General features: G+C 43.7%; 1 protein-coding gene across 1 annotated transcript; it reads left to right on the top strand.

Annotated features, from left to right (window-relative positions):
* The first annotated feature begins 2,017 nt into the window (after positions 1–2,017).
* LOC110521245 (aggrecan core protein-like) lies at positions 2,018–24,444 on the top strand. Its single transcript, XM_036969276.1, has 17 exons — positions 2,018–2,218; positions 8,506–8,585; positions 9,056–9,439; positions 10,026–10,200; positions 10,472–10,599; positions 13,974–14,267; positions 14,669–14,968; positions 15,382–15,556; positions 16,136–16,263; positions 17,272–17,565; positions 17,858–17,959; positions 18,411–20,015; positions 21,143–21,301; positions 22,438–22,520; positions 22,736–22,880; positions 23,522–23,704; positions 24,025–24,444. Exons 2-17 carry the CDS (start codon positions 8,513–8,515, stop codon positions 24,114–24,116), a joined length of 4,320 nt encoding a protein of 1,439 aa, XP_036825171.1. The 5' UTR covers positions 2,018–2,218; positions 8,506–8,512; the 3' UTR covers positions 24,117–24,444.
* Positions 24,445–24,727: the final 283 nt, after the last annotated feature.

Genomic DNA, 24,727 nt, shown 5'->3' on the forward strand with positions numbered 1-24,727 from the left:
TGGAGTATCTACTGTATCTATTATGGAGTATCTACTGTATCTATTATGGAGTATCTACTGTATCTATTATGGAGTATCTACTGTATCTATTATGGAGTATCTACTGTACCTATTATGGAGTATCTACTGTATCTATTATGGAGTATCTACTGTATCTATTATGGAGTATCTTCTGTATCTATTATGGAGTATCTACTGTATCTATTATGGAGTATCTACTGTATCTATTATGGAGTATCTACTGTATCTATTCTGGAGTATCTACTGTATCTATTATGGAGTATCTACTGTATCTATTATGGAGTATCTACTGTATCTATTATGGAGTATCTACTGTATCTATTATGGAGTATATACTGTATCTATTCTGGAGTATGTACTGTATCTATTATGGAGTATCTACTGTATCTATTATGGAGTATCTACTGTATCTATTATGGAGTATATACTGTATCTATTCTGGAGTATCTACTGTATCTATTATGGAGTATCTACTGTACCTTAGTCCCATGCCCCTTTGACATATACGTGTATATAGTATATATTCTTAATTACTTAGATTTACGTGTATTTTCGGGTATATGTTATGAAATTCTGACATATTACTGCGCTGTCACATGTATGTGACCAATAACATCTGCTAAACATGTGTATGTGACCAACAACATCTGCTAAACATGTCCATGTGACCAATAACATCTGCTAAACATGTCCATGTGACCAATAACATCTGCTAAATATGTGTATGTGACCAATAACATCTGTTAACCATGTGTATGTGACCAATAAAACCTGATTTTATTTGATTTGACTTATATGTCTGTTTAGTACCTAAACATAGCAACTAAACATAGAATAAGAACCCACAAATACCCTATGGCAATGGCTGCCTAAATATGGTCCCCAATCAGAGACAACGATAAACATCTGCCTCTGATTGAGAACCAATGGAGGCAACCACAGACATATAAAAACCTAGACTTACAAAAACCCCTAGACAATCCAAAAACTAAACAAACGACCCTCGTCACACCCTGACCTAACCAAAATAATAAAGAAAACAAAGATAACTAAGGTCAGGGCGTGACAGAATGTTTCAATGCTCACACTTGTAGAGGTAACAGGAAATGTGTCCCAACTGTACTGTTACTGTGTTATAATATACTAATTTTGCATTATTGTAATGTTAAGAAAAGCACAGCTCAACACACCAAAACAATACATCATTCTGAGCTAAGATTCCAAGAAAAAAAAAACATTTTAGCAAGACTTCCAATCCTCTAAACATGAAGTTGAAAATGATTATTAGAAGTGGATTTTGGAAAAAACAAATCTCATGCCAATTACACCTTTGTTGTGAAAACAACCAATTCAACTAGCAACCATTCACTAGTACTGTAGGGTAGTGTGGTTCTGTGGTTCTACTTTGATGTTCAAATCCTCAGACTGACCTCACACTACTCTACTACAGCTCTCTCTCTCTCTCATTCTCTCTCTCTCATTCCCCCCCTCTCTCTCTCTCTCTCTCTCTCTCTCTCTCTCTCTCTCTCTCTCTCTCTCTCCCTCTCTCTCTCTCCTCTCTCTCTCCCCCCTCTCTCTCCCTCTCTCTCTCTTTCCCCTCTCCCTCTCCCCTCTCTCTCTCCCCCCTCTCTCTCTCTCTCTCTCCTCTCTCTCTCCCCCTCTCTCCCTCTCTCTCTCTCCCCCTCTCTCTCTCTCTCTCTCTCCTTCTCTCTCTCTTTCTCTGTCTCTCTCTCTGTCCTTCTCTCTCTCTCCCCCCTCTCTCTTTCTCTTTCTCTATGTCCTCTCTCTCTTTCTCTGTCTCTCTGTCCTTCTCTCTCTCTCTCTCCCCCCTCTCTTTCTCTCTGTCCTCTCTCTCTTTCTCTGTCTCTCTGTCCTTCTCTCTTTCTCTCCCCCCTCTCTCCCTTTCTCTCTCTCTCTGTCCTTCTCTCTCTCTTTCTCTCTACAGCTAAACTTGGTCCTCTGTTTGAATAAAGCTTCTTTCTACTCTCAACACATCTGGGAGCAGCACCGAGTCAGAACACATAAGGATTTGGCTACCGGGTTGGAGTCACAACGGTACTTCACTACAGGAGAGAATATACCGTATAAATCCAACCAGGGACAAGAATACCGCGGGGAAAACATATCCTTTTCAAGAGATACAATTTGGACTGTTGATAAGTTGAAGTTTATCCTTGGCTTGGAGGAGAGTGGCAAGGTAAAGTGTAGTTTTCGGTATCATCAGCTTCCTAAGTACAGTACAGCTGTATGTGCTGCTAGTACACCAGTCACACATATAAAATAAGAACCGTTTATTGTGGGCACTTTGGAAAATAGTTGTATTCCTATTTTTTACTATTTTCTTAAAATGTTTAAAAGCTTTTAGACAGTAAAAAAAAATAAGCTAATCTTTTTTTATAGCTAACATTTGAGACATTTGTACATAGCATTTTCAGAATCAAAAAGTTGTCCTGCAGTTCAAACTATTTTACGGATGATACAGCACACGGCGAGATTTTACACCTGACTTGATTGACCCTTCTGTGACTCACATAGTCCGTGTCCGAGCCACTGGCGAAATACGATTTCTTTGGATTATCATGTACAAACCAGGCATTATCTTCTGTATTTTCAGTGTGTAAATGGATACAACTGAGGAGGCACATGGCATGTGGAAACTGGCATGACAATGTGAATGATCTATTGTTCCTCACCATGAAGTCAGAAAATATGTATGCTACTGTGTGCTTTAAACTGAATGTGTGTGTGTGTGTGTGTGTGTGTGTGTGTGTGTGTGTGTGTGTGTGTGTGTGTGTGTGTGTGTGTGTGTGTGTGTGTGTGTGTGTGTGTGTGTGTGTGTGTGTGTGTGTGTGTTTGCTCATGAACATATACATCTATGTACAAGCGTCCATCTGTGTGCACATCCACTTACGTGTTCACCTCGGGATGTGTGTCAACACAAATACATATTTACCCACCAACCACCATATACATTCAAATAGGCCTATCATTGGGCAGTGGGTGCGTGCTGGCTCCCATGTTCCCCTCTGCTTCCTTACATCTCTGAGGGGGCACTCTTGTCAATGTCCACTCTGTTCTGAAGCCTGCGTTCTCCAGAGACCCAGGCGGGTGTTGGGGCCTCCTCAGGAATACAGCCCCCAACAGCCCAGTGTTTACCTTGGCTTCCAGCATACTCCCAGGGCCATGCATTCACCCACACTCCCAGGGCCCTGCATTCATCCATACTCCCAGGGCCCTGCATTCACCCACACTCCCAGGTCCCTGCATTCATCCCTCACTCTCAGGGCCCTGCATTCATTCCTCACTCCCAGGGCCCTGCATTCACCCCTCACTCTCAGGGCCCTACATTCATCCATACTCTCAGGGACCTGCATTCATCCCTCACTCTCAGGGCCCTGCATTCATCCCTCACTCTCTGGGCCCTGCATTCATCCCTCACTCCCAGGGCCCTGCATTCATCCATACTCTCAGGGCCCAGGGCATCCACACTCCCAGCACAGCAGGAACAGACTAGGGCCCGGTTTCCCAAAAGCATTTTAAGGCTAAAATAATCTTAGAACCGTAGTGTCATCACAGGGCTCAACCACAGCAGGAGCAAAAAACCTGGGCCTTAGTGGCCTCCACCTCTTAGGGGAACGGAACAGACCACACTGGCTGAATGGAGATACTGTAGAAGGGGTAGAAGTCCCATACGGCTAGCCTCTCCAGGCCTGGCTGGCTCACAGTGGGAGCTTACATCAGGACGGTTGGAGGATGGCCTTAAAGGCATGTGAGTTCATTGGTAGGCTACTCTGTGGAGAGATAGAGAGTAGAGTTTTGGTTGTCCATTCTGAGTGGTGAGGTTTTGGCTTGAAACAGATTTATTGGTTCCCATTTTCAGAGTTCCAGAGAAAGTCACTGTCCTAAATAAGAGGATTTGATTTGATATGAGTAATGAAGAATATAACTCATTTTAGGATTTATCTGGAGGTTTATCTCTGACCTCCGGCTCTGGTGATATGCCATGTCATGTACCATTAGTGTTTCCTCTCTATTAAAACCCAGTCTGATCTGTATTAAAACCCAGTCTGATCTCTATTAAAACCCAGTCAGATCTCTATTACAATCCAGTCAGATCTCTATTAAAACCCAGTCTGATCTGTATTAAAACCCAGTCAGATCTCTATTACAATCCAGTCAGATCTCTATTAAAACCCAGTCAGATCTGTAATAAAACCCAGTCAGATCTCTAATAAAACCCAGTCTGATCTGTATTAAAACCCAGTCTGATCTCTATTAAAACCCAGTCTGATATGTATTAAAACCCAGTCTGATCTGTATTAAAACCCAGTCAGATCTCTAATAAAACCCAGTCAGATCTGTATTAAAACCCAGTCAGATCTCTAATAAACCCCAGTCTGATCTCTATTAAAACCCAGTCTGATCTGTAATAAAACCCAGTCAGATCTCTAATAAAACCCAGTCAGATCTGTATTAAAACCCAGTCAGATCTCTATTAAAACCCAGTCAGATCTCTAATAAAACCCAGTCAGATCTCTATTAAAACCCAGTCAGATCTGTATTAAAACCCAGTCAGATCTCTATTAAAACCCAGTCTGATCTGTAATAAACCCAGTCTGATCTGTAATAAAACCCAGTCAGATCTGTAATAAACCCAGTCTGATCTGTAATAAAACCCAGTCAGATCTGTAATAAAACCCAGTCTGATCTCTATTAAAACCCAGTCAGATCTGTATTAAAACCCAGTCAGATCTCTAATAAAACCCAGTCAGATCTGTATTAAACCCAGTCAGATCTCTATTAAAACCCAGTCAGATCTGTATTAAAACCAAGTCAGATCTCTAATAAAACCCAGTCAGATCTCTATTAAAACCCAGTCAGATCTGTAATAAACCCATTCTGATCTGTAATAAAACCCAGTCAGATCTGTAATAAAACCCAGTCTGATCTCTAAAAAAACCCAGTCTGATCTGTAATAAAACCCAGTCAGATCTGTAATAAAACCCAGTCAGATCTGTAATAAAACCCAGTCTGATCTCTAATAAAACCCAGTCAGATCTGTAATAAACCCAGTCTGATCTGTAATAAAACCCAGTCAGATCTGTAATAAAACCCAGTCTGATCTCTATTAAAACCCAGTCAGATCTCCATTAAAACCCAGTCAGATCTGTATTAAAACCCAGTCAGATCTCTAATAAAACCCAGTCTGATCTGTAATAAAACCCAGTCAGATCTGTAATAAACCCAGTCTGATCTGTAATAAAACCCAGTCAGATCTGTAATAAAACCCAGTCTGATCTCTAATAAAACCCAGTCAGATCTGTAATAAAACCCAGTCAGATCTGTAATAAACCCAGTCAGATCTGTAATAAAACCCAGTCAGATCTGTAATAAAACCCAGTCAGATCTCTAATAAAACCCAGTCTGATCTCTAATAAACCCCAGTCTGATCTCTAATAAAACCCAGTCAGATCTGTAATAAAACCCAGTCAGATCTCTAATAAAACTTTGCGTGAGTGTGAGAGCGTGTCTAGGAGTGTGACGTATGTGACCAACAACATTGCTGTTGTGTCTACAGAGTCGAAAACACAAGCATTTCGCTACATAATAACATCTGCTAAATATGTGTATGTGACCAATACAATTTGATTTGATTGAGTGGAATGACCTTTGAACTTGGGAGACTGACTTTAGTGGGCTCTGATTTACTCTGACCTCCCTGTAAACTTTAATTATCCTCAGGGTTGTGGTTATTATCCTTAGGGTCGTGTCATTATCCTCAGGGTCGTGATTATTATGCTCAGGGTTGTGGTCATTATCCTCAGGGTTGTGGTCATTATCCTCAGGGTTGTGATTATTATCCCCAGGGTCATCGTTATTATCCTCAGGGTCGTCGTTATTATCCTCAGGGTCATGAATATTATCCTCAAGGTCATGAATATTATCCTCAGGGTTGTGGTCATTATCCTCAGGGTTGTGGTCATTATCTTCAGCGTCGTCGTTATTATCCTCAGGGTCGTTGTTATTATCTTCAGGGTCGTCGTTATTATCCTCAGGGTCGTCGTTATTATCCTCAGGGTCGTCGTTATTATCTTCAGGGTCGTCGTTATTATCTTCAGGGTCGTCGTTATTATCCTCAGGGTCGTCGTTATTATCCTCAGGGTCGTCGTTATTATCCTCAGGGTCGTCGTTATTATCTTCAGGGTCGTCGTTATTATCCTCAGGGTCGTCGTTATTATCCTCAGGGTCGTCGTTATTATCCTCAGGGTCGTCGTTATTATCCTCAGGGTCGTCGTTATTATCCTCAGGGTCGTCGTTATTATCCTCAGGGTCATGAATATTATCCTCAGGGTCGTCGTTATTATCCTCAGGGTCGTCGTTATTATCCTCAGGGTTGTGGTTATTATCCTCAGGGTCATCGTTATTATCCTCAGGGTCGTCGTTATTATCCTCAGGGTTGTCGTTATTATCCTCAGGGTTGTGGTTATTATCCTCAGGGTCATCGTTATTATCCTCAGGGTCGTCGTTATTATCCTCAGGGTCGTCGTTATTATCCTCAGGGTCGTCGTTATTATCCTCAGGGTTGTGGTTATTATCCTCAGGGTCATCGTTATTATCCTCAGGGTTGTGGTTATTATCCTCAGGGTCATCGTTATTATCCTCAGGGTTGTGGTTATTATCCTCAGGGTCATCGTTATTATCCTCAGGGTCGCGGTTATTATTCTCAGGGTTGTGGTCGTTATCCTCAGGGTCGCTGTTATTATCCTCAGGGTGGTAGTCCTAATCCCCAGGGTCGTAACAGCAGTAAGGATACTGGACGTAAATGGCACAAAAGATTCACAAAGTAGCTTGGGAGTTAAAACCTATTTAGTATCCACCCTCAGCACCACAGGTTGGAAGGTTGTCCTCTATCCTATCTCCACCCTGGACATACACTAGGCAGGGTCACATATGAAGACCTCGTATGATGTATAAATTCAAGAAAAATATATATTTTTGCACCAAGAACCTTTCCTGTGCCAGGGACAGAGGGTTTTTATTCCTTGATGAACATGTGTGTGGTATTTGAGAATGGGAGAGTGACATTTGACATCATGTTTCCACTTTTCTCAAGGGGCTGGTATCACACAGTACACAACCAACCTATACTGATTTACAAGGGGCTGGTATCACACAGTACACAACCAACCTATACTGATTTACAAGGGGCTGGTATCACACAGTACACAACCAGCCTACCTCTCCCGAGTGGCGCTATCTCAATGCAAGTGGCGTCACTACAGTCCTTAGTTCCAATCCAGGCTGTGTCACATCCGGCAGTGATTGGGAGTCTCATAGGGCGGCGCACAATTGGCCCAGCGTCGTCCGGGGTTTGGCCGGGGTAGGGAGTCATTGTAAATGAGAACTTGCCTAGTTAATTAAAGGTTACTTTTTTTTTTTTATACTGATATACAAGGGGTTGGTATCACACAGTACACACCCAGCCTGTACTGATATACAGTAGACTTTTGCCTGTGTGAATATGGTGAGACTAAGGGGGAAAGGAGCTGTGGTGTATGGGAGCATGAATAAACTCTGCTAAAACTCTTCCCACCAGACCAGCTGGAATCATTCAAACACAGAACAGCAAGTGTTTGTTGTCTAATTAAGGTTTTTCCACACCTTTGAAACCCATCTTAAAATATTTAGCCATTCGCCAATCAATAATATTTTCATTCACAAGTCATTATAGTAAATGTGTAAGGTTGTGTCATTTGGTCAGAATCAAATCAAATCAAATGTATTTATAAAGCCCTTTTTTTACAGCAGCAGAGGTCACACAGTGCTTATGCAGAAACCCAGCCTAAAACTTAAAATAGCAAGAAATGCAGATGTAGAAGCACGGTGGCCAAGAAAAACAAAAATGTTTTCATTCATTTGCTTCATTCATTTAAAAAAATTAATCATTTCAGTAAACCAGTCAACCAATCAACCATTTCAGACAACCAATCAACCATTTCAGACAACCAATCAACCATTTCAGACAACCAATCAACCGTTTCAGACAACCAGTCAACCATTTCAGACAACCAGTCAACCATTTCAGACAACCAATCAACCATTTCAGACAACCAATCAACCATTTCAGACAACCAATCAACCATTTCAGACAACCAATCAACCGTTTCAGACAACCAGTCAACCATTTCAGACAACCAGTCAACCATTTCATACAACCAATCAACCATTTCAGACAACCAATCAACCATTTCATACAACCAATCAACCATTTCAGACAACCAGTCAACCATTTCATACAACCAATCAACCATTTCATACAACCAATCAACCATTTCAGACAACCAGTCAACCATTTCATACAACCAATCAACCATTTCATACAACCAATCAACCATTTCATACAACCAATCAACCATTTCAGACAACCAATCAACCATTTCAGACAACCATTTGTTTTACTGACAGTTCTTTCTTCCATAACAGGTCAACCATGATCACCTTGCTCCTACTGTGTGTGTGTCTTCCCTTCATCACCTCAACTATATCATTTGAAGACCCCGGCGGTATGTGTAATCTGACATCCCTATTATTGATCCCTGATCAAACACAGATAGATGGGTGTAAGAAAGGTTTCGCACTCCCGCTGCTTTCGTCCAATCAGATCCAATCCACATCCAGGAAGGACCAATGGAAGGATGCCTTTGCATTCAAACAGGGGAAGGTAGCAGTTCTAGCTATTCAAGCGGAGCTCCTGTTATATACTGTATGTGTACTGGCCACCGCCGACGGCAAATGTAAAAGTAGCAAGGTTTTTAGTCTCTCCGGGATAGGGTTTGGAATAATGCAGGCAGATGACATGACTCTACTTTACTGAAAAGAAACAGCCACTACGTCCACCATATTACTTCACTTCGTCAAACATCTTCCTGCGTGTGCTTCTCATGAGCAGTGTGACAGTTAGAAAGTATCTTCCATCCAAGTAGATGCAAATATGTTGTAAAAAAAAAAAGGTGTCTCATACTCTCCTCCCCAGATCTCGACAGTAACCTGAGTGTCAGCATTCCCGTGGAGGTGCCGCTGCGCCCTCTGATGGGCACCAAGGTGGTTGTGCCCTGCTATTTCCAGGACAACATGGTCAACGACCCCGGCGCACCCACTGTCACCCCCCTGTCCCACCGCATCAAGTGGACCTACGTCACCAAGGGCAAGGCCACCCTCATACTGCTGGCGTCAGAGGGCAAAGTTCACGTGGAGACGGAGTACCTAGACCGGGTCACCATGGTCAACTACCCGCTGGTGCCCACCGACGTCACCATGGAGATCACAGAACTGCGTGCCAAGGACTCAGGCACTTATCGCTGTGAGGTCATGCACGGCATCGAGAATAACTATGACTGGGTGGACATCCAGGTTCAAGGTATGCACCTAAACCAAATATCAGGGTTATTGGGGTCAATTCTCTTTCGATTCAGTCCATTCTGGAAGTAAACAGAAAGTCAAATTCCATGGTTTGTTTAATTATTATAATTTTTGATTTATTATATTATATGGGGAAGAGTGTTGGATAATTAAGCAATAAGGCAAGCGGAGGTGTGATATATGGCCAAAGTACCATGGCTAAGGGCTTTTCCACGGCTGTCAGCCAATAAGCATTTAGGGCTCAAACCACCAAGTGTATAATGTGCTATGAATGTGCGTGAAACTCCTCCACAGTGAGTACACATCTTATGTAAATCAGTAGAAAAGGATTTTGACACGGTTGGGATTAATTCCTTTTCGATTCAATCAATTCAGGAAGTAAACTGTTTCCAATTCCAAATCATTGAGAAAAATTTGAATTTGAATTTCAGTTTACTTCCAGAATTGATTGAATCAAAATGGAATTGATCCCAGCCGTGTCAAACATCCTCTTACTCGTCCTGTTATACACAAGCCAATCCTCTGAAATGGAATAATACTCAGTATAACATGACGGTGAGGGCGATGTGTTCTCTCTTCTCCAGGTATTGTGTTCCACTACCGAGCCATCTCGACGCGCTACACTCTGAACTTTGAGAGGGCCAAGGCTGCCTGTATCCAGAACAGTGCCACCATCGCCACCCCAGCACAACTACAGGCTGCCTTTGACGATGGCTTCCACCAATGTGACGCTGGGTGGCTCTCTGACCAAACAGTCAGGTCAATTGTGATATACTAAATTGTGTACTGTCGTTACTGTTTTAGGGAAACCATCTTCGATGTGTTGGCACCCAGTGTGTATATCCAGTACAGTAAAAATGAAGAAATTAGTACAGCCCTGAAGGGGTTTCGTGGGGAATGTTATTCTAGAGCATGGGTTGGCATTGAGCAAAGACATGTTATAACCATTTGGGATTCAAAGTAAACTAATTGACGGCCTGACGTGTATGCATTTTATTCTTCCTTTGCCATCTTACGTGATCTACTCAAGGTACCCCATCCATGAGCCTCGGGAGGGTTGCTTTGGAGACAAGGATGAGTTCCCGGGAGTGCGAACCTACGGCTTGAGAGAGGTCAACGAGACCTATGACGTGTACTGCTTTGCACAGAAGATGTCAGGTACACTACACTGTAGCTGGTCATGGTCATTATACAAGCTGTTTTGTGGTGTACGTAGATAAACATCACTGTTAAAGTAGAACTGACAGTATTTTAGCAACATGAGAACTTAATTCAAATCTGTTCCTACATACCCCGAGAAATAATATGACACTTAAAATAATCTAACAAGCAATAACTTAGATAGTCATTTTTTATACTTTCATAGAATGATTGCCAATGACATAGAGTAAGGCATTTGTGAAAAATTCTATCGCCATATAGAGTGGGAAAGCGGCCGTGCGTTTGGACAAATAATAGACACTGCAGTAAATAAAACCTAATAAAAACGTCTGTCTTGTCCAGGACCAGTGTCTACGCAGACCGGTGCGCCATAGCCAATCAGAGCTAGTAGGCCTATATGCAAATGAGCTATTATTAAAGGCATACATGTTTTTCTGTTGCAGGTTTTATTTTATTTGATAAATTATGAATTAATTGTCAAGCTTTAAAAACCTAAGCTAGACTGCAACATTTTAGCAGCCTAGATAGGACTGTGGCATGTGTCTGTAAACTTTCCCTCCACTGTGCGCTGAAAACGGGACACATGAAGGCAGCGCAATTGAAGTTGAATTCACTGATGCAAGCGCATCAGACTGTCCTTTCATAAAGTGGATGACCCAAGTGTTGACTCATTTGAAATCCTTTGTGTGTCCTTGCTTGACACATAGCCTATTAGCCACGTTATTACTAGCCTATTATTACGTAAGCTAGCCTATTATTACGTAAGCTAGCCTATTATCCATGTTATGACTAGCCTATTATTACGTAAGCTAGCCTATTAGCCATGTTGTGACTAGCCTATTATTATGTAAGCTAGCCTATTAGCCATGTTATGACTAGCCTATTATTACGTAAGCTAGCCTATTAGCCATGTTATGACTAGCCTATTATTGCGTAAGCTAGCCTATTAGCCATGTTATTACTAGCCTATTATTACGTAAGCTAGCCAATTAGCCACGTTATTACTAGCCTATTATTACGTAAGCTAGCCTATTAGCCATGTTATTACTAGCCTATTATTACGTAAGCTAGCCTATTAGCCATGTTATTACTAGCCTATTATTACGTAAGCTAGCCTATTAGCCACGTTATTACTAGCCTATTATTACGTAAGCTAGCCTATTAGCCACGTTATTACTAGCCTATTATTACGTAAGCTAGCCTATTAGCCATTTTATGACTAGCCTATTTTTACGTAAGCTAGCCTATTAGCCATGTTATTACTAGCCTATTATTACGTAAGCTAGCCTATTAGCCACGTTATTACTAGCCTATTATTACGTAAGCTAGCCTATTAGCCACGTTATTACTAGCCTATTATTACGTAAGCTAGCCTATTAGCCACGTTATTACTAGCCTATTATTACGTAAGCCTATTAGCCAAGTTATGACTGACTTGTGATCATTGCCCTTGCTAGTTCGATTGTATTGACATTCCCAGCCTTAGTTAAACAGTTATATTGAGTCATTGAAACTGAAACAGTGCATCCCGAATGGGTTGTGACAGCAAACAATGTTCCAGGCCAGCTGTGATTTACAACCTGATAGCAATATTTTGGGACTATGAAGAAATCTATTGGTGAATTATATTAATCATGCTGTAACGGTTTTCTTCCTGGGAAGGAGAGGCGGACCAAAATGCAGCGTGGTTATTTATAAACATCCTTAATGAAAGATGAAAACGTGAACACTATACAAAATAGAAAACGTGGAAAAACCGAAACAGTCCTAACTGGTGCAAAACACTGAGACAGGAACAATCGCCCACAAGATACCTAAAGAATATGGCTGCCTAAATATGGTTCCCAAACAGAAACAACGATAAACACCTACCTCTGATTGAGAACCACTCCAGGCAACCATAGACTTACCTAGAACACTCAACTGAACACAACCCCATAGACTACAAAACCCCTAGACAAAACAAGACACATTAATCACCCATGTCACACCCTGGCCTAACCAACATAAAAAGAACACACAGAATACTAAGGCCAGGGCGTGACACATGCATTGAACGGCATCCATCTATTCTGCCAACAATCACAGCATTTTTGTCAAACCTCGTAAAAGTTCGTTTTGAAAAATAAACTGGGAATTTCATATATTTTCTTACTGATATTATGAATAACTGATAGTTTCATATGTGCAAAGTAGTTAAAACCACGTCAGTTCCACTTTAAGTGATTTATAACAGCTATATTCAATAGGTGGACAGCAGTCCCGCTCCTCACCCACAACATGGTCAAAACGAGAAAAATACAAAAACAATAGGACTGTTTCATATATACTGAACAAAAATATAAATGCAACATGTAAAGTGTTGATCCCATGTTTCTTGAGCTGAAATAAAATATAAAAGATCCCAGAAATTGTCCATACGCACAAAAACCTTATTTCGCTCAAATGTTGTTTACATTCCCGTTATTAAGCATTATCCATTCACCTGATAGGTGTGGCATATCAATAAGCTTATTAAACAGCATGATCATTACATTCAAATGCAGACTGCAGGAATGTACACCAGAGGTCTTGCCAGAGAATTGAATGTTAATTTCTCTACCATAAGCCGCCTACAAAGTCATTTTAGAGAATTTGGCAGTAAGTCCAACCAGCCTCACAACCACAGACCACATGTAACCATGCCAGCCCAGGACCTCCACATCCGGCTTCTTCACCTGCGGGATCGTCGGAGACCAGCCCCCCCGGACAGCTGATAAAGCCCTACTAAAAAAACGAATTCTGATTGGCTGGCCTGGTTCCCCAGTGGGTGGGCCTGGCTCCCAAGTGGGTGGGCCTATGCCCTCCCAGGCCTACCCATGGCTGCACCCTGCCCAGTCATCTGAAATCCATAGATTAGGGCCTAATTTATTTATTTAAACTGACTGAATTCCTAATATCAACTGCAACTCAGTAAAATCATTCAAATTGTTGCATGTTGCATTTATGTTTTTGTTCAGTATAGTTGCTGTGTGTGCTGTGGATGACTCTGCAGTTAAATGGGGATGAATTTAGCTTCTGCTCAGTGTCAAGACAGCTCCCTCAGCTTTGAAGAACAGAGTACATAGTCTACTCTCCTCAATTCGTTATCTGTTTCTCAAATTATTTTACATTTACATTTTATTCCTTTAGCATATTCTCTTGTCCAAAGAGATTTACAGGAGCAATTAGGATTAAGTGCCTTGCTCAAGTGCACATTGACCGATTTGAACCTCTTCCCCTAAAAACAAGTATTTTTACTGGCAGTAGTTACTGCAAGGACAATTGCTGCACTTTCATATCTATCTGTTTGACCGCCTGAGTCTGTGTTTCTCACTCTTTGCCTTCCCCAGGCAGAGTGTTCTACTCCATGTCTGTGGAGAAGTTCACTTTCTACCAGGCAATGGACCAGTGTGCCAAACTAGGGGCCAAGCTTGCCACCACAGGGCAGCTGTACCTGGCCTGGAAGTCTGGCATGGACGTGTGTAACGCGGGCTGGCTGGCAGACGGGAGTGTGCGCTACCCCATCAATATTGTCAGGCCCCAGTGTGGTGGAGGACTACTGGGAGTGAGGACCGTGTACCTGTTCCCTAACCAGACAGGCTACCCCTACCCGGACTCCCACTATGATGCTATCTGCTACCAAGGTAACCCAGCCACCAGATTATATCTGAAGACTGCATATCAAATCAAATCAAATGTATTCATATAGCCCTTCTTACATCAGCTGATATCTCAAAGTGCTGTACAGAAACCCAGCCTAAACCCCCAAACAGCAAGCAATGCAGGTGTAGAAGCACATATCCCATAATGCACCACTGTTGCTGTCGATCTCTTCAAGCTTGAACTACTGTACTTGGTCAAGCCAGCAAAAATAGTTAAAAAAGAGGTCACAAGTAAATTGTTATAGTGTTAGAAAAGGAATCACTTCCTTATACAGCAAAAAGGCCCTGTGGATTACATGTGTTTTGTTAAAAAAACAGAGTGATTTCCAGTATGCCAGAGTGTGGCTTTAACTTTACCTGCTGCCAATGATCTAATTCATTAGAGGACGACGGTGTAGGCAAGACCACCCCGTTCCCAGAGGTGGCCACCATCACAGCCAGTCCTATGGTCTATCCAGGGCTAACCACCGCCCCTGAAACTGAGGCAAGGGGGGAGGTGCTGACCCAAGCCCCCCTGGACACCATCACCATGGCACCAACCTTACCCGTCCCACCCACTGTGACTGACACGGTTACGAAGGTTACCCCGGTCGCGGGGGAAGCGATTATTAGCAGGGTGACAGCTAATCCTGATGTGGGCTTCGAGTTCCCTCATGACAATGACACTGCCATGGCTCCTACAGGTTAGTGTATTGTGCCCCCCAGGTGCACGTTTTGGCTTTTTTCCCTAGCACTACACAGCTGATTCAAATAACCAACTCATCATCAAGCTTTCATTATTTGAATCAGCTGTGTAGTTCTAGGGCAAAAACCAAAACAGGCCCCAGCTTATCCAGAGCAATTTATAAGTACCATTACAATTAAGTGCCTTGCTCAAGGGCACCTAGTCAGTTCTGGGGTTCAAACCAGCAACCTTTTGGTTATTGGCCTAACGCTCTTAACCACTAGGCTACCTGCCAGCAGTAGTTGCCATTTTCATTTTCAAGTGTAATAACTTAAATTCTGTCTTTGGTTCGGTCTGTCTCTTCCCTGCCTTCTCTCCCCCTCCTTCTCTCCGTACTCCTCCTTCCATCCCTCCTTCTGTCCCTCTCTATAGGTGTGGTGTTTCACTACCGTGCTGACTCCAGTCGCTATGCCATGTCCTTCGTGGAAGCCCAGATGGCCTGTCAGAGTGTGGGTGCGGTCATCGCCAGCTCCCAGCAGCTACAGGCAGCCTACGAGGCAGGGCTCCACCACTGTGATGCAGGCTGGCTCAGGGACCAGACTGTCAGGTGAGATAGATAGTGTGAATCTCAGTAGTCAAAAGGTGGCCCTCTCAGTAGGGTTACAAAATTCTGCAAACTTTATTCACGGTCCTGGGTTTTTCAGAAATCCCTGTTGGAAGATTCCTTGGAGGATTCCTTGGAGAATTCCTTGGAGGATTCCTTGGAGGATTCCTTGGAGAATTCCTTGGAGGATTCCTTGGAGAATTCCTTGGAGGATTCCTTGGAAGATTCCTTGGAGGATTCCTTGGAGGATTCCTTGGAGAATTCCTTGGAGGATTCCTTGGAGAATTCCTTGGAGAATTCCTTGGAGGATTCCTTGGAGAATTCCTTGGAGGATTCCTTGGAGAATTCCTTGGAGGATTCCGTGGAGAATTGCTTTGAGAATTCCTTGGAGGATTCCTTGGAGAATTCCTGCATATTCCCTTATGGTTCCAGAAATCTTCTGACTGGGATATCTGAGAAATGTTGGAACTTTGGGAACATTTCCTGAATGATTAAACTCTACTTCCAAGACTGCTTGTATTAAAGAGGACAGAAGTATGACTGTTTTCTAACCACACATTTACCACCAACCCTGACCTTCAGGTACCCCATCCTGTCTCCCAGAGATAAGTGTTCAGGCAACCTGGAGAATGTCCCAGGGGTGAGGTCCTATGGCTTGAGACCTGCTACTGAGCAATATGACGTCTACTGCTATGTGGACCGCCTCAAGGGTGAGAGACATGGCCCATGGACCCTATTCTTCTGCTGATTCTTCTTCTTCTGCTTATTCTTCATCATCATCTTCTTCATCTACAGACCTTAGCTTCAGATATAGTGATTATTTTATTATTATTCTTCTACAGACCTTAGCTTAAGATGTAGAGTGACTTCTTCTTCTTCTACAAACCTTAGCTTCAGATGTAAAGTGACTTCTTCTTATACAAACCTTTGCTTCAGATGTAAAGTGACTTCTTCTTCTACAAACCTTAGCTTCAGATGTAGTGATTTCTTCTTCTTCTACAAACCTTAGCTTCAGATGTAGTGAATTCTTCTTCTTCTACAAACCTTTGCTTCAGATGTAGTGAATTCTTCTTCTTCTACAAACCTTAGCTTCAGATGTAGTGATTTCTTCTTCTTCTACAAACCTTTGCTTCAGATGTAGTGAATTCTTCTTCTTCTACAAACCTTAGCTTCAGATGTAGTGATTTATTCTTCTTCTACAAACCTTAGCTTCAGATGTAAAGTGACTTCTTCTTATACAAACCTTTGCTTCAGATGTAAAGTGACTTCTTCTTCGTCTGAAGACCTTAGCTTCAGATGTAGTGAATTCTTCTTCTTCTACAGATCTTAGCTTCAGATGTAGTGAATTCTTCTTCTTCTACAGATCTTAGCTTCAGATGTAGTGAATTCTTCTTCTTCTACAGATCTTAGCTTCAGATGTAGTGAATTCTTCTTCTTCTACAGATCTTAGCTTCAGATGTAGTGAATTCTTCTTCTACAGACCTTAGCTTCAGATGTAAACTGACTTCTTCTTCTTCTACAGATCTTAGCTTCAGATGTAAACTGACTTCTTCTTCTACAGACCTTAGCTTCAGATGTAAACTGACTTCTTCTTCTACAGACCTTAGCTTCAGATGTAAAGTGATTTTGTCTTCTTCTACAGACCATAGCAGAAGATGTAAAGTGAACCATCACTCCTGAGTAAAACAACCTGCTCACTCTTCTCCCTCACTTCCCAGGGGAGCTGTTCTATTCCAGTGACTATGACAGCTTCTCCTATGAGGAGGCCGTAGCCCACTGCCAGAAGCTCAACACCACGCTAGCCACCACAGGGCAGCTCTATGCCGCCTGGAGACAGGGCTACGACAAGTGCCGTCCAGGCTGGCTGCAGGATCGCAGCGTCCGCTACCCCATCCATGTCCCAAGGCCCCACTGTGGAGGCGGCAAGGCCGGGGTACACACCATCTACGCCTTCCCCAACCAGACAGAAAACCCAGACCAGCACTCCAGATACGATGCATACTGCTTCAGAGGTATGAGTTTGGATCTGAGTCATGGAGAGAGTTGCGAAACCCACCAAAGGTTGTGATAATTACAATCTGTGACAATTAGAGGAATTCTTACCAGATTGCGTAATTTACTTAGAACTCGTTACCAAAATGGTTCCTGTTAAATCTCAACTGATTAAGCATAATATAGTATAGACAAACATATAATATAACATATAATATAGACAAACATTGAGCCATAAGCTTTAATAATGACAAATACAGCCACTGTTAAAAGTGAGAAAATGATTTTGTGTTGGTGTTCTTTGTTTTGTAGCGGAACGGGTGATTATTCACACTGAAACCAGACTCAACGTTACTCTAGTTGTCCAGGAGGAAATGATCAACATGACAACCAGAACAGACCAACTGATGCCTGGTAATATATATTTTTATTACGAGGTCTACAGTATTTCTATATCCCCACTAGTACTTCCTGTACATGTATCCTGCCGACTACACCAAATGTAACAGTTTTGGTAGCCTAGTGGCAGCCAAAAGGTTACTGGCCCAACGACTCCCCGATTCGAATCCCCGACCTGACAAGGTAAAAATCTGTCGTTCTGCCCCTGAGCAAGGCAGTTAACCCACTGTTCCTCGGGCGCCAAAGACGTGGGCGTCGATTATGGTAGCCCCCTGCACCTCTCTGAATCAGAGGTGCGGTTGGGTGAAATGCGGACAACACATTTCAGTTGAAGGCCATTCCATTGTACAACTGACTAGGTATCCCCCCTCTCAGTTTCCTTTTGCCTATTTCAATCAGAATGCACAAGCTGTATTGTAGTCAGTGTGTTACTATTACATGTTCTTCTTCTTCTGTGGTTTCTCAGTGAGCCCCATCAAGCCACCTGTCTCTGTGGATGTGTCTGGTTCAGCCTCAGCTGATCATTCTGCCAGTGGTAGTGGCAGTGGAACGCCTGGCCATAGTGGATACACATCTGGTAGGGCAAGCGGCGAGGGCTCAGGGTCTGGCTTCCAAGTCACCTTCGAGGGCAGTGGACCTGTCTTGTCCGGCTCTGGCTCTGGAGATCCTCAGGAGGCGGGAGAGGGGAGTACCACTGTCACCTACCTCCCGAAAGTCGGGTCTGGGGATAGTGGGTCCGGGGTGGGAGAGTTCAGCGGGTCTGGGGATAGTGGGTCCGGGGTGGGAGAGTTCAGCGGGTCTGGGGATAGTGGATCCAGGGTGGGAGAGTTCAGCGGGTCTGGGGATAGTGGATCCGGGGTGGGAGAGTTCAGCGGGTCTGGGGATAGTGGATCCGGGGTGGGAGAGTTCCGTGAGTCTGGGGGTAGTGGATCCGGAGTGGGAGAGTTCAGCGGGTCTGGGGATAGTGGATCCGGGGTGGGAGAGTTCAGTGAGTCTGGGGATAGTGGATCCGGGGTGGGAGAGTTCAGCGGGTCTGGGGATAATGGATCCGGGGTGGAGGTGGGAGAGTTCAGTGGGTCTGGGGATAGTGGATCCGGGTTGGGAGAGTTCAGCGGGTCTGGGGATAATGGATCCGGGGTGGGAGAGTTCAGCGGGTCTGGGGATAGTGGGTCTGGAGTGGGAGAGTTCAACGAGTCTGGGGATAGTGGATCTGGGGTGGCGGTGGGAGAGTTCAGCGGTGGGATACCGTCCAGTGTCCTTCCCCACTCGGGTAGTGGCAGCGGAGTATCTGGGGACCTGAGTGGTAGCGGGGACTCTGTCATCATCATTGTGGACGGAGAGATGGTGGACATCTCCAAACGGCAGCCTACTGGACAGGAGTTTGGAAAAGGAGGTGTGGACATCAGTGGCTCCGGAGGAATGTCTGGATCGTATAGCCTTTTCAGCGGGGATGTTACCAGCACCTCTGGTTCCGGAAGTCCTGACATATCTTTCACGCATCCAGGTCTCATCGACCTGACTGGTCAGCCCTCAGGAGAGCAGGAAGTCTCCGGCTACCAGACCTTCTCTTCTGGGTTTCCAAGCGGTTTCCCCTCCGGTTTTCACAGTGGCTCTGGATTCCCATCCAGCAGGGACGAATCCCATTCAGGCCACGAGGTCATCTTCCTGACAGATGACGGGATGATGGAGGTGACGGCACGTCAAGGGGAGCAGCGTCCGGAGCAGGGACGGGGTTACGTAGAGGTCAGTGGAGACAGCAGTAGCCAACATGAAGGGAGCACCTCGGCCAGTGGGCTCTCCCTGGGGGAGTCACCATTTGTAGAGGGCCTGTCTGTAGTGCTGCTGCCTGGTTCAACCATGAGTTACCCAGAGAAAATCGGCAGTCTTGGCAACATAGACAGAGGGGATGAGCTGGATGTTTTGGAGGAAGGCCAAGAGCAGAAAGGGCTGGGAGGTTCCACGGAGACAATCTATGTCACGGCACCATCGGCAGTCTTCCCTAGCATGACGACAGCACCCGTCGTCTCGATGGTAACCCCTGCTGTGGTGGAGGAGCCTGCTGTAGTGTACGGTATGTTGCTTAAAGGGATAGTACAGTATAGTACTTTAGAAGTGTTCTATAGGTCAGTAGTTACAGCATGTATACTAAACAAAAATATAAACGCAACATGCAACAATTACAACGTCTTTACTGAGTTGCAGTTCGTACAAGGAAAGAAGTCAACTGAAATAAATTAATTAGGCCCTAATCTATGGATTTCACATGACTGGGCAGGGGTGCAGCCATGGCTGGGCCTGGGAGGGCATAGGCCCACCCCCTTGGGAGCCAGGCCAAGCCAATCAGAAAGGTTTTTCCCCACAAAAGGGATTTATTACAGACAGAAATACTCCTCAGCACCCCCCTGAGCTGGAGTGGTGACACATGGTCTGCGGTTGTGAGGCCGGTTGCACATACTGCCAAATTCTCTAAAACAATGTTGGAGGCAGTTTATGGTAGGGAAATGAACATTAAATCATCTGGCAATAGCTCTGCTGGACATTCCTGCAGTCAGCATGCCAACTGCATGCTTCCTCAAATCTTGTGACATCTGTGACATTGTGTTGTGTGACAAAACTGCACATTTTAGAGTGGCCTTTTATTGTCCCCAACACAAGGTGCACCTGTGTAATGATCATGCTGTTTAATCAGCGTCTTGATATGCCACACCTGTCAGGTGGATGGATTATCATGGCAAAAGTGAAATGCTCACTAACAGGGATGTACCGGTAAACAAATTTCTGCACAAAATGTCAGTTCATGATACAATTTGTGTTTATGTTTTTGTTCAGGATACCTGAAATAGCACAGTCCTAATGTATATAATAGGTCATGTAGTCTACATATTCTACCACAAGTTATTACTGTGATACTACTTTTTTCGTTACTTGTTCTATTTTTGATTTGACATTTCTTTCTTATTGCGATATATTCTGCACTGTTGAGGAGAGCTTGCAGGTAGGCATTTCTCTGTACTGTTTATACCTGCTGTATCCTGTGTATGTGACAAATCAACTTTGATTTGATTCTCCCAGTAGGCTCCACTCCGTCTCAGTAAACTCCTTTAATAAGACGGCAGGGAGATTGGCTGGCTGCTGAGACACATCTAAGTTTCTAAAGTAAACTTGTTAATGTGTCGATCTATCTGTCTGTGTGTGCAGTGGTGCAGGGCTGCGCCGAGGGCTGGGTGGAATTCATGGGGAGCTGCTACCTGCACTTTGCAGAGAGAGACACCTGGCCTGACGCTGAGCAGCGCTGCCAAGAGCTGAACGGCCACCTGGTCAGCATCACCTCCCAACAGGAGCAGGAGTTTGTCAACTGTGAGTAAAGAGATAGGATGTGTGCGGGGGGGAAGGGGGTGGGGATTACTGTTGAGAGTTAGAATGGTAGAATACAACAATGTCAAAATGTGTTTAGACATCAGCAGATTTCCCTCCTATGTCAGTCACTCAATTAGCCATGTCGGCTAACATTTTAACATTAGTCAGTTAGTCTAGAAAAAGTCTACTGACTGGGCATGCAAGGCACAAGCCAAGAGGCCCTGACCTCCAGGAGCCCTGACCTCCAGGAGCCCCAGGAGCCCTGACCTCCAAGGAGCCCTGACCTCCAAGGAGCCCTGACCTCCAGGGGGCCCTGGTCTCCAGGAACCCTGACCTCCAGGGGGCCCTGGCCTCCAGGAGCCCTGACCTCCAGGGGGCCCCCATTGATTTTGTTAGTCACTCTCACTCAGATATCATACTAACATGGCATAAGTCATGGCAAAATGTGTAGAATTGCAGAAAGTCATGGCAAAATGTGTAGAATTGCAGAAAGTCATGGCAAAATGTGTAGAATTGCAGAAAGTCATGGCACAATGTGTAGAATTGCAGAAAGTCATGGTAAAATGTGTAGAATTGCAGAAAGTCATGGCAAAATGTGTAGAATTGCAGAAAGTCATGGCAAAATGTGTAGAATTGCAGAAAGTCATGGCACAATGTGTAGAATTGCAGAAAGTCATGGTAAAATGTGTAGAATTGCAGAAAGTCATGGCAAAATGTGTAGAATTGCAGAAAGTCATGGCAAAATGTGTAGAATTGCAGAAAGTCATGGCAAAATGTGTAGAACTGCAGAAAGTCATGGCAAAATGTGTAGAATTGCATGAAGTTAGTTATACAATTGCGAAATGTTCTCTCCACATCTTGGCAAAATGTGTAGAATTGGAGAAAAGGGTCTTCAAAACTGCAACGTTTTCTCTACGCTCATGCATGGCAAAATGTGTAGAATTGCCGGAAATGTATGTAACAACGTCAAAACTCTCCGCCATCGAGAGGGGCCACTAAAATGTTTTGCTCGCTTAGGGCCCCCAAAAGGCTATGGCTGGTCCTGTGTGTGTGTGTGTATGTTTCAGTTATTTTAAGCACAGACATTAACATATCTGATACATACATGACAGTTCACTGCTCTCTTCTCCATCTAGCTAACGCTCAGGACTATCAGTGGATTGGACTCGATGACAAGGACGTGCAGAATGAGTTCCGCTGGACAGATGGCAGTCCATTGGTAAGTTTTTTTTTTTTTTATCCAGTTCAGGTATCTCCCTACTCTTATCTCCTACTTTACTTTGATTTTGTGTGCATCGCAATGGGAAATGCTCTCTACAAATGAAATAGAAGAAGAAGAAGAAGAAGAAGTATTTTAATTAGCATTTGACTTGTTCATTCCATTTGATCCTACTTTCTAATCAAACAGTCCTATTTTGATGTGTTCACATGCAGGAATTTGAGAACTGGAGGCCCAACCAGCCGGATAACTACTTTAACTCTTGGGAGGACTGTGTGGTGATGATCTGGCACGAGAACGGCCAGTGGAACTACGTGCCCTGCAACTACCACCTGCCCTTCACCTGCAAGAGTGGACCTGGTAGGAGCAGGGATTTGGGGTTGAGGTTCAGAGGGCACAGCACATTCTTTGAGTCAGCTGTCAGTCACTGAGCCAACAGGACAGAGAAATAGCACTATGCTTTTTTAAATATAGGGATGTCCGCAGGTGCTCGTCATCACTATGCACCAATCAGGGTTAATCAAGTGTCAAATGAAGTGTTATAGCTGCAATACAACCAAATTCACATAGAAATGTGAGTTATAGATCTGTCATTCTCGTTGAAAGCAAGTCTAAGAAGCTGTAGATCTGTTCTATGTGCTATATTTCTATGCTTCTCGTTAATTTTCTATGCTTCTTTTTCTTTTGGTTTTGTAAAGCAGCTTCAAACTGTTGGAAATACAATATTTTTTTGGTTACTGAGGTTTGGATGGTACAGTGATTCTCTACACTATACATTGCTTGTTTTGTCATATAAACTGTAATTAGGAGAACCATTAAAAAAATTGCAACCAGGAAATGGCGGAGCAATTTCTGCATATTGCACCTTTAAACGTGTTAAAACTGTGTGTTAAACCTAATTGGTACCCCCCAATAACCTTATTGTTGGCCCATTCACTATTTGTAGGAAACACATGATGATGATCTTGGCAAATTATTCTGGTTTCCCCTTTTCTTCCCAGTCATGTGCCACTCGCCCCCAGAGGTGGCTAACGCCAGGCCGATGGGCAGCAGAAGAGACCGTTACCCTGTCAACTCTATAGTCCGCTACCAGTGTGACACAGGCTTCACACAGCGCCACCCGCCTGTTGTACGCTGCCGTCCCGACGGGCGGTGGGAGGAGCCCCAGGTGGAGTGTATAGAACGTGAGTCTGACCTGCTCCTTGTTAAGTCATCAGTGTCTCGTCCACTTCCATCCGAGATCAGCGTTTAATAACCATGCAGATGACATCACACATACGGAGTAACAACACAGGAGACACAACATCAACACGCGTGACAAATATATACATCATGAGAAATAAACATCTCTAGGGAAACAAGTCAATAACATTACAGTAAAAATGGCGAGTTGTGAGAAACTATCAATACCCCACGCACTATGGAATTTCCTTATTCATTTTATTGTATGGTTATTCAGCAATATTTTCATGATGTCATCAAAATGCGCCTCTCTCTCCCTCAGCCGGTGCCACACCCAGCAACAAGCTACACAAGAGGTCCATCAGGAGACGGTCTAAAGCAGCCAACAGTCGGTCATGGAGGAAGCTTCTCTAAACAGGACTGAAGGGACACACTAAAAGAGAACCAAATGGAGCACTCTTGCATATAAACGTTGATACTCAACATTCCCACCAGGGATGGAAATGGAAAACAAGTTACCCCAAAAATCCTTGAAATCACCTAAAGCTTTTTTTTTTTTTTACATGTCAAAATGATTTCATTCCCCAATTTCCACCCCTGATTCCCGCCATATATGTGTATATAAAAACAGTACCAGTCAAAAGTTTGGAAACACCTTCTCATTCAAGGGTTTTCTTTCTTTGTACTATTTTCTACATTGTAGAATAATAGTGAAGACATCAAAGCACAAGGAATCATGAAGTAACCAAAAGATGTCAAACAAATGAAAATATATTTTAGACTCTTCAAATAGCCACCTTTTGCCTTGATGACATCTGTGCACACTCTTAACCAGCTTCATGAGGAACGCTTTTCCAACAGTCTTGAAGGAGTTCATATGCTGAGCACCTGTTGGCTGTTTTTCCTTCACTCTGTGGTCCAACTCATCCCAAACCATCTCAACTGGGTTGAGGTCGGGTGATTGGGGAGGCCAGGTTATTTGATGCAGCACTCCATCACTCTTCTTGGTCAAATAGCCCTTACAC

The sequence above is a fragment of the Oncorhynchus mykiss genome, chromosome 30 (assembly GCF_013265735.2).
Source record: "Oncorhynchus mykiss isolate Arlee chromosome 30, USDA_OmykA_1.1, whole genome shotgun sequence".
NCBI lineage: Eukaryota > Metazoa > Chordata > Actinopteri > Salmoniformes > Salmonidae > Oncorhynchus > Oncorhynchus mykiss.

Bases quoted from the DNA above. Each gene is read 5' to 3' on its own strand.
- LOC110521245 (XM_036969276.1), top strand. From the start codon at position 8,513: ATGATCACCTTGCTCCTACTGTGTGTGTGTCTTCCCTTCATCACCTCA. The intron at 10,600-13,973 runs GTACACTACACT...TGCCTTCCCCAG, and splicing joins CTTTGCACAGAAGATGTCAG to GCAGAGTGTTCTACTCCATG. The intron at 20,016-21,142 runs GTATGTTGCTTA...CTGTGTGTGCAG, and splicing joins GGAGCCTGCTGTAGTGTACG to TGGTGCAGGGCTGCGCCGAG.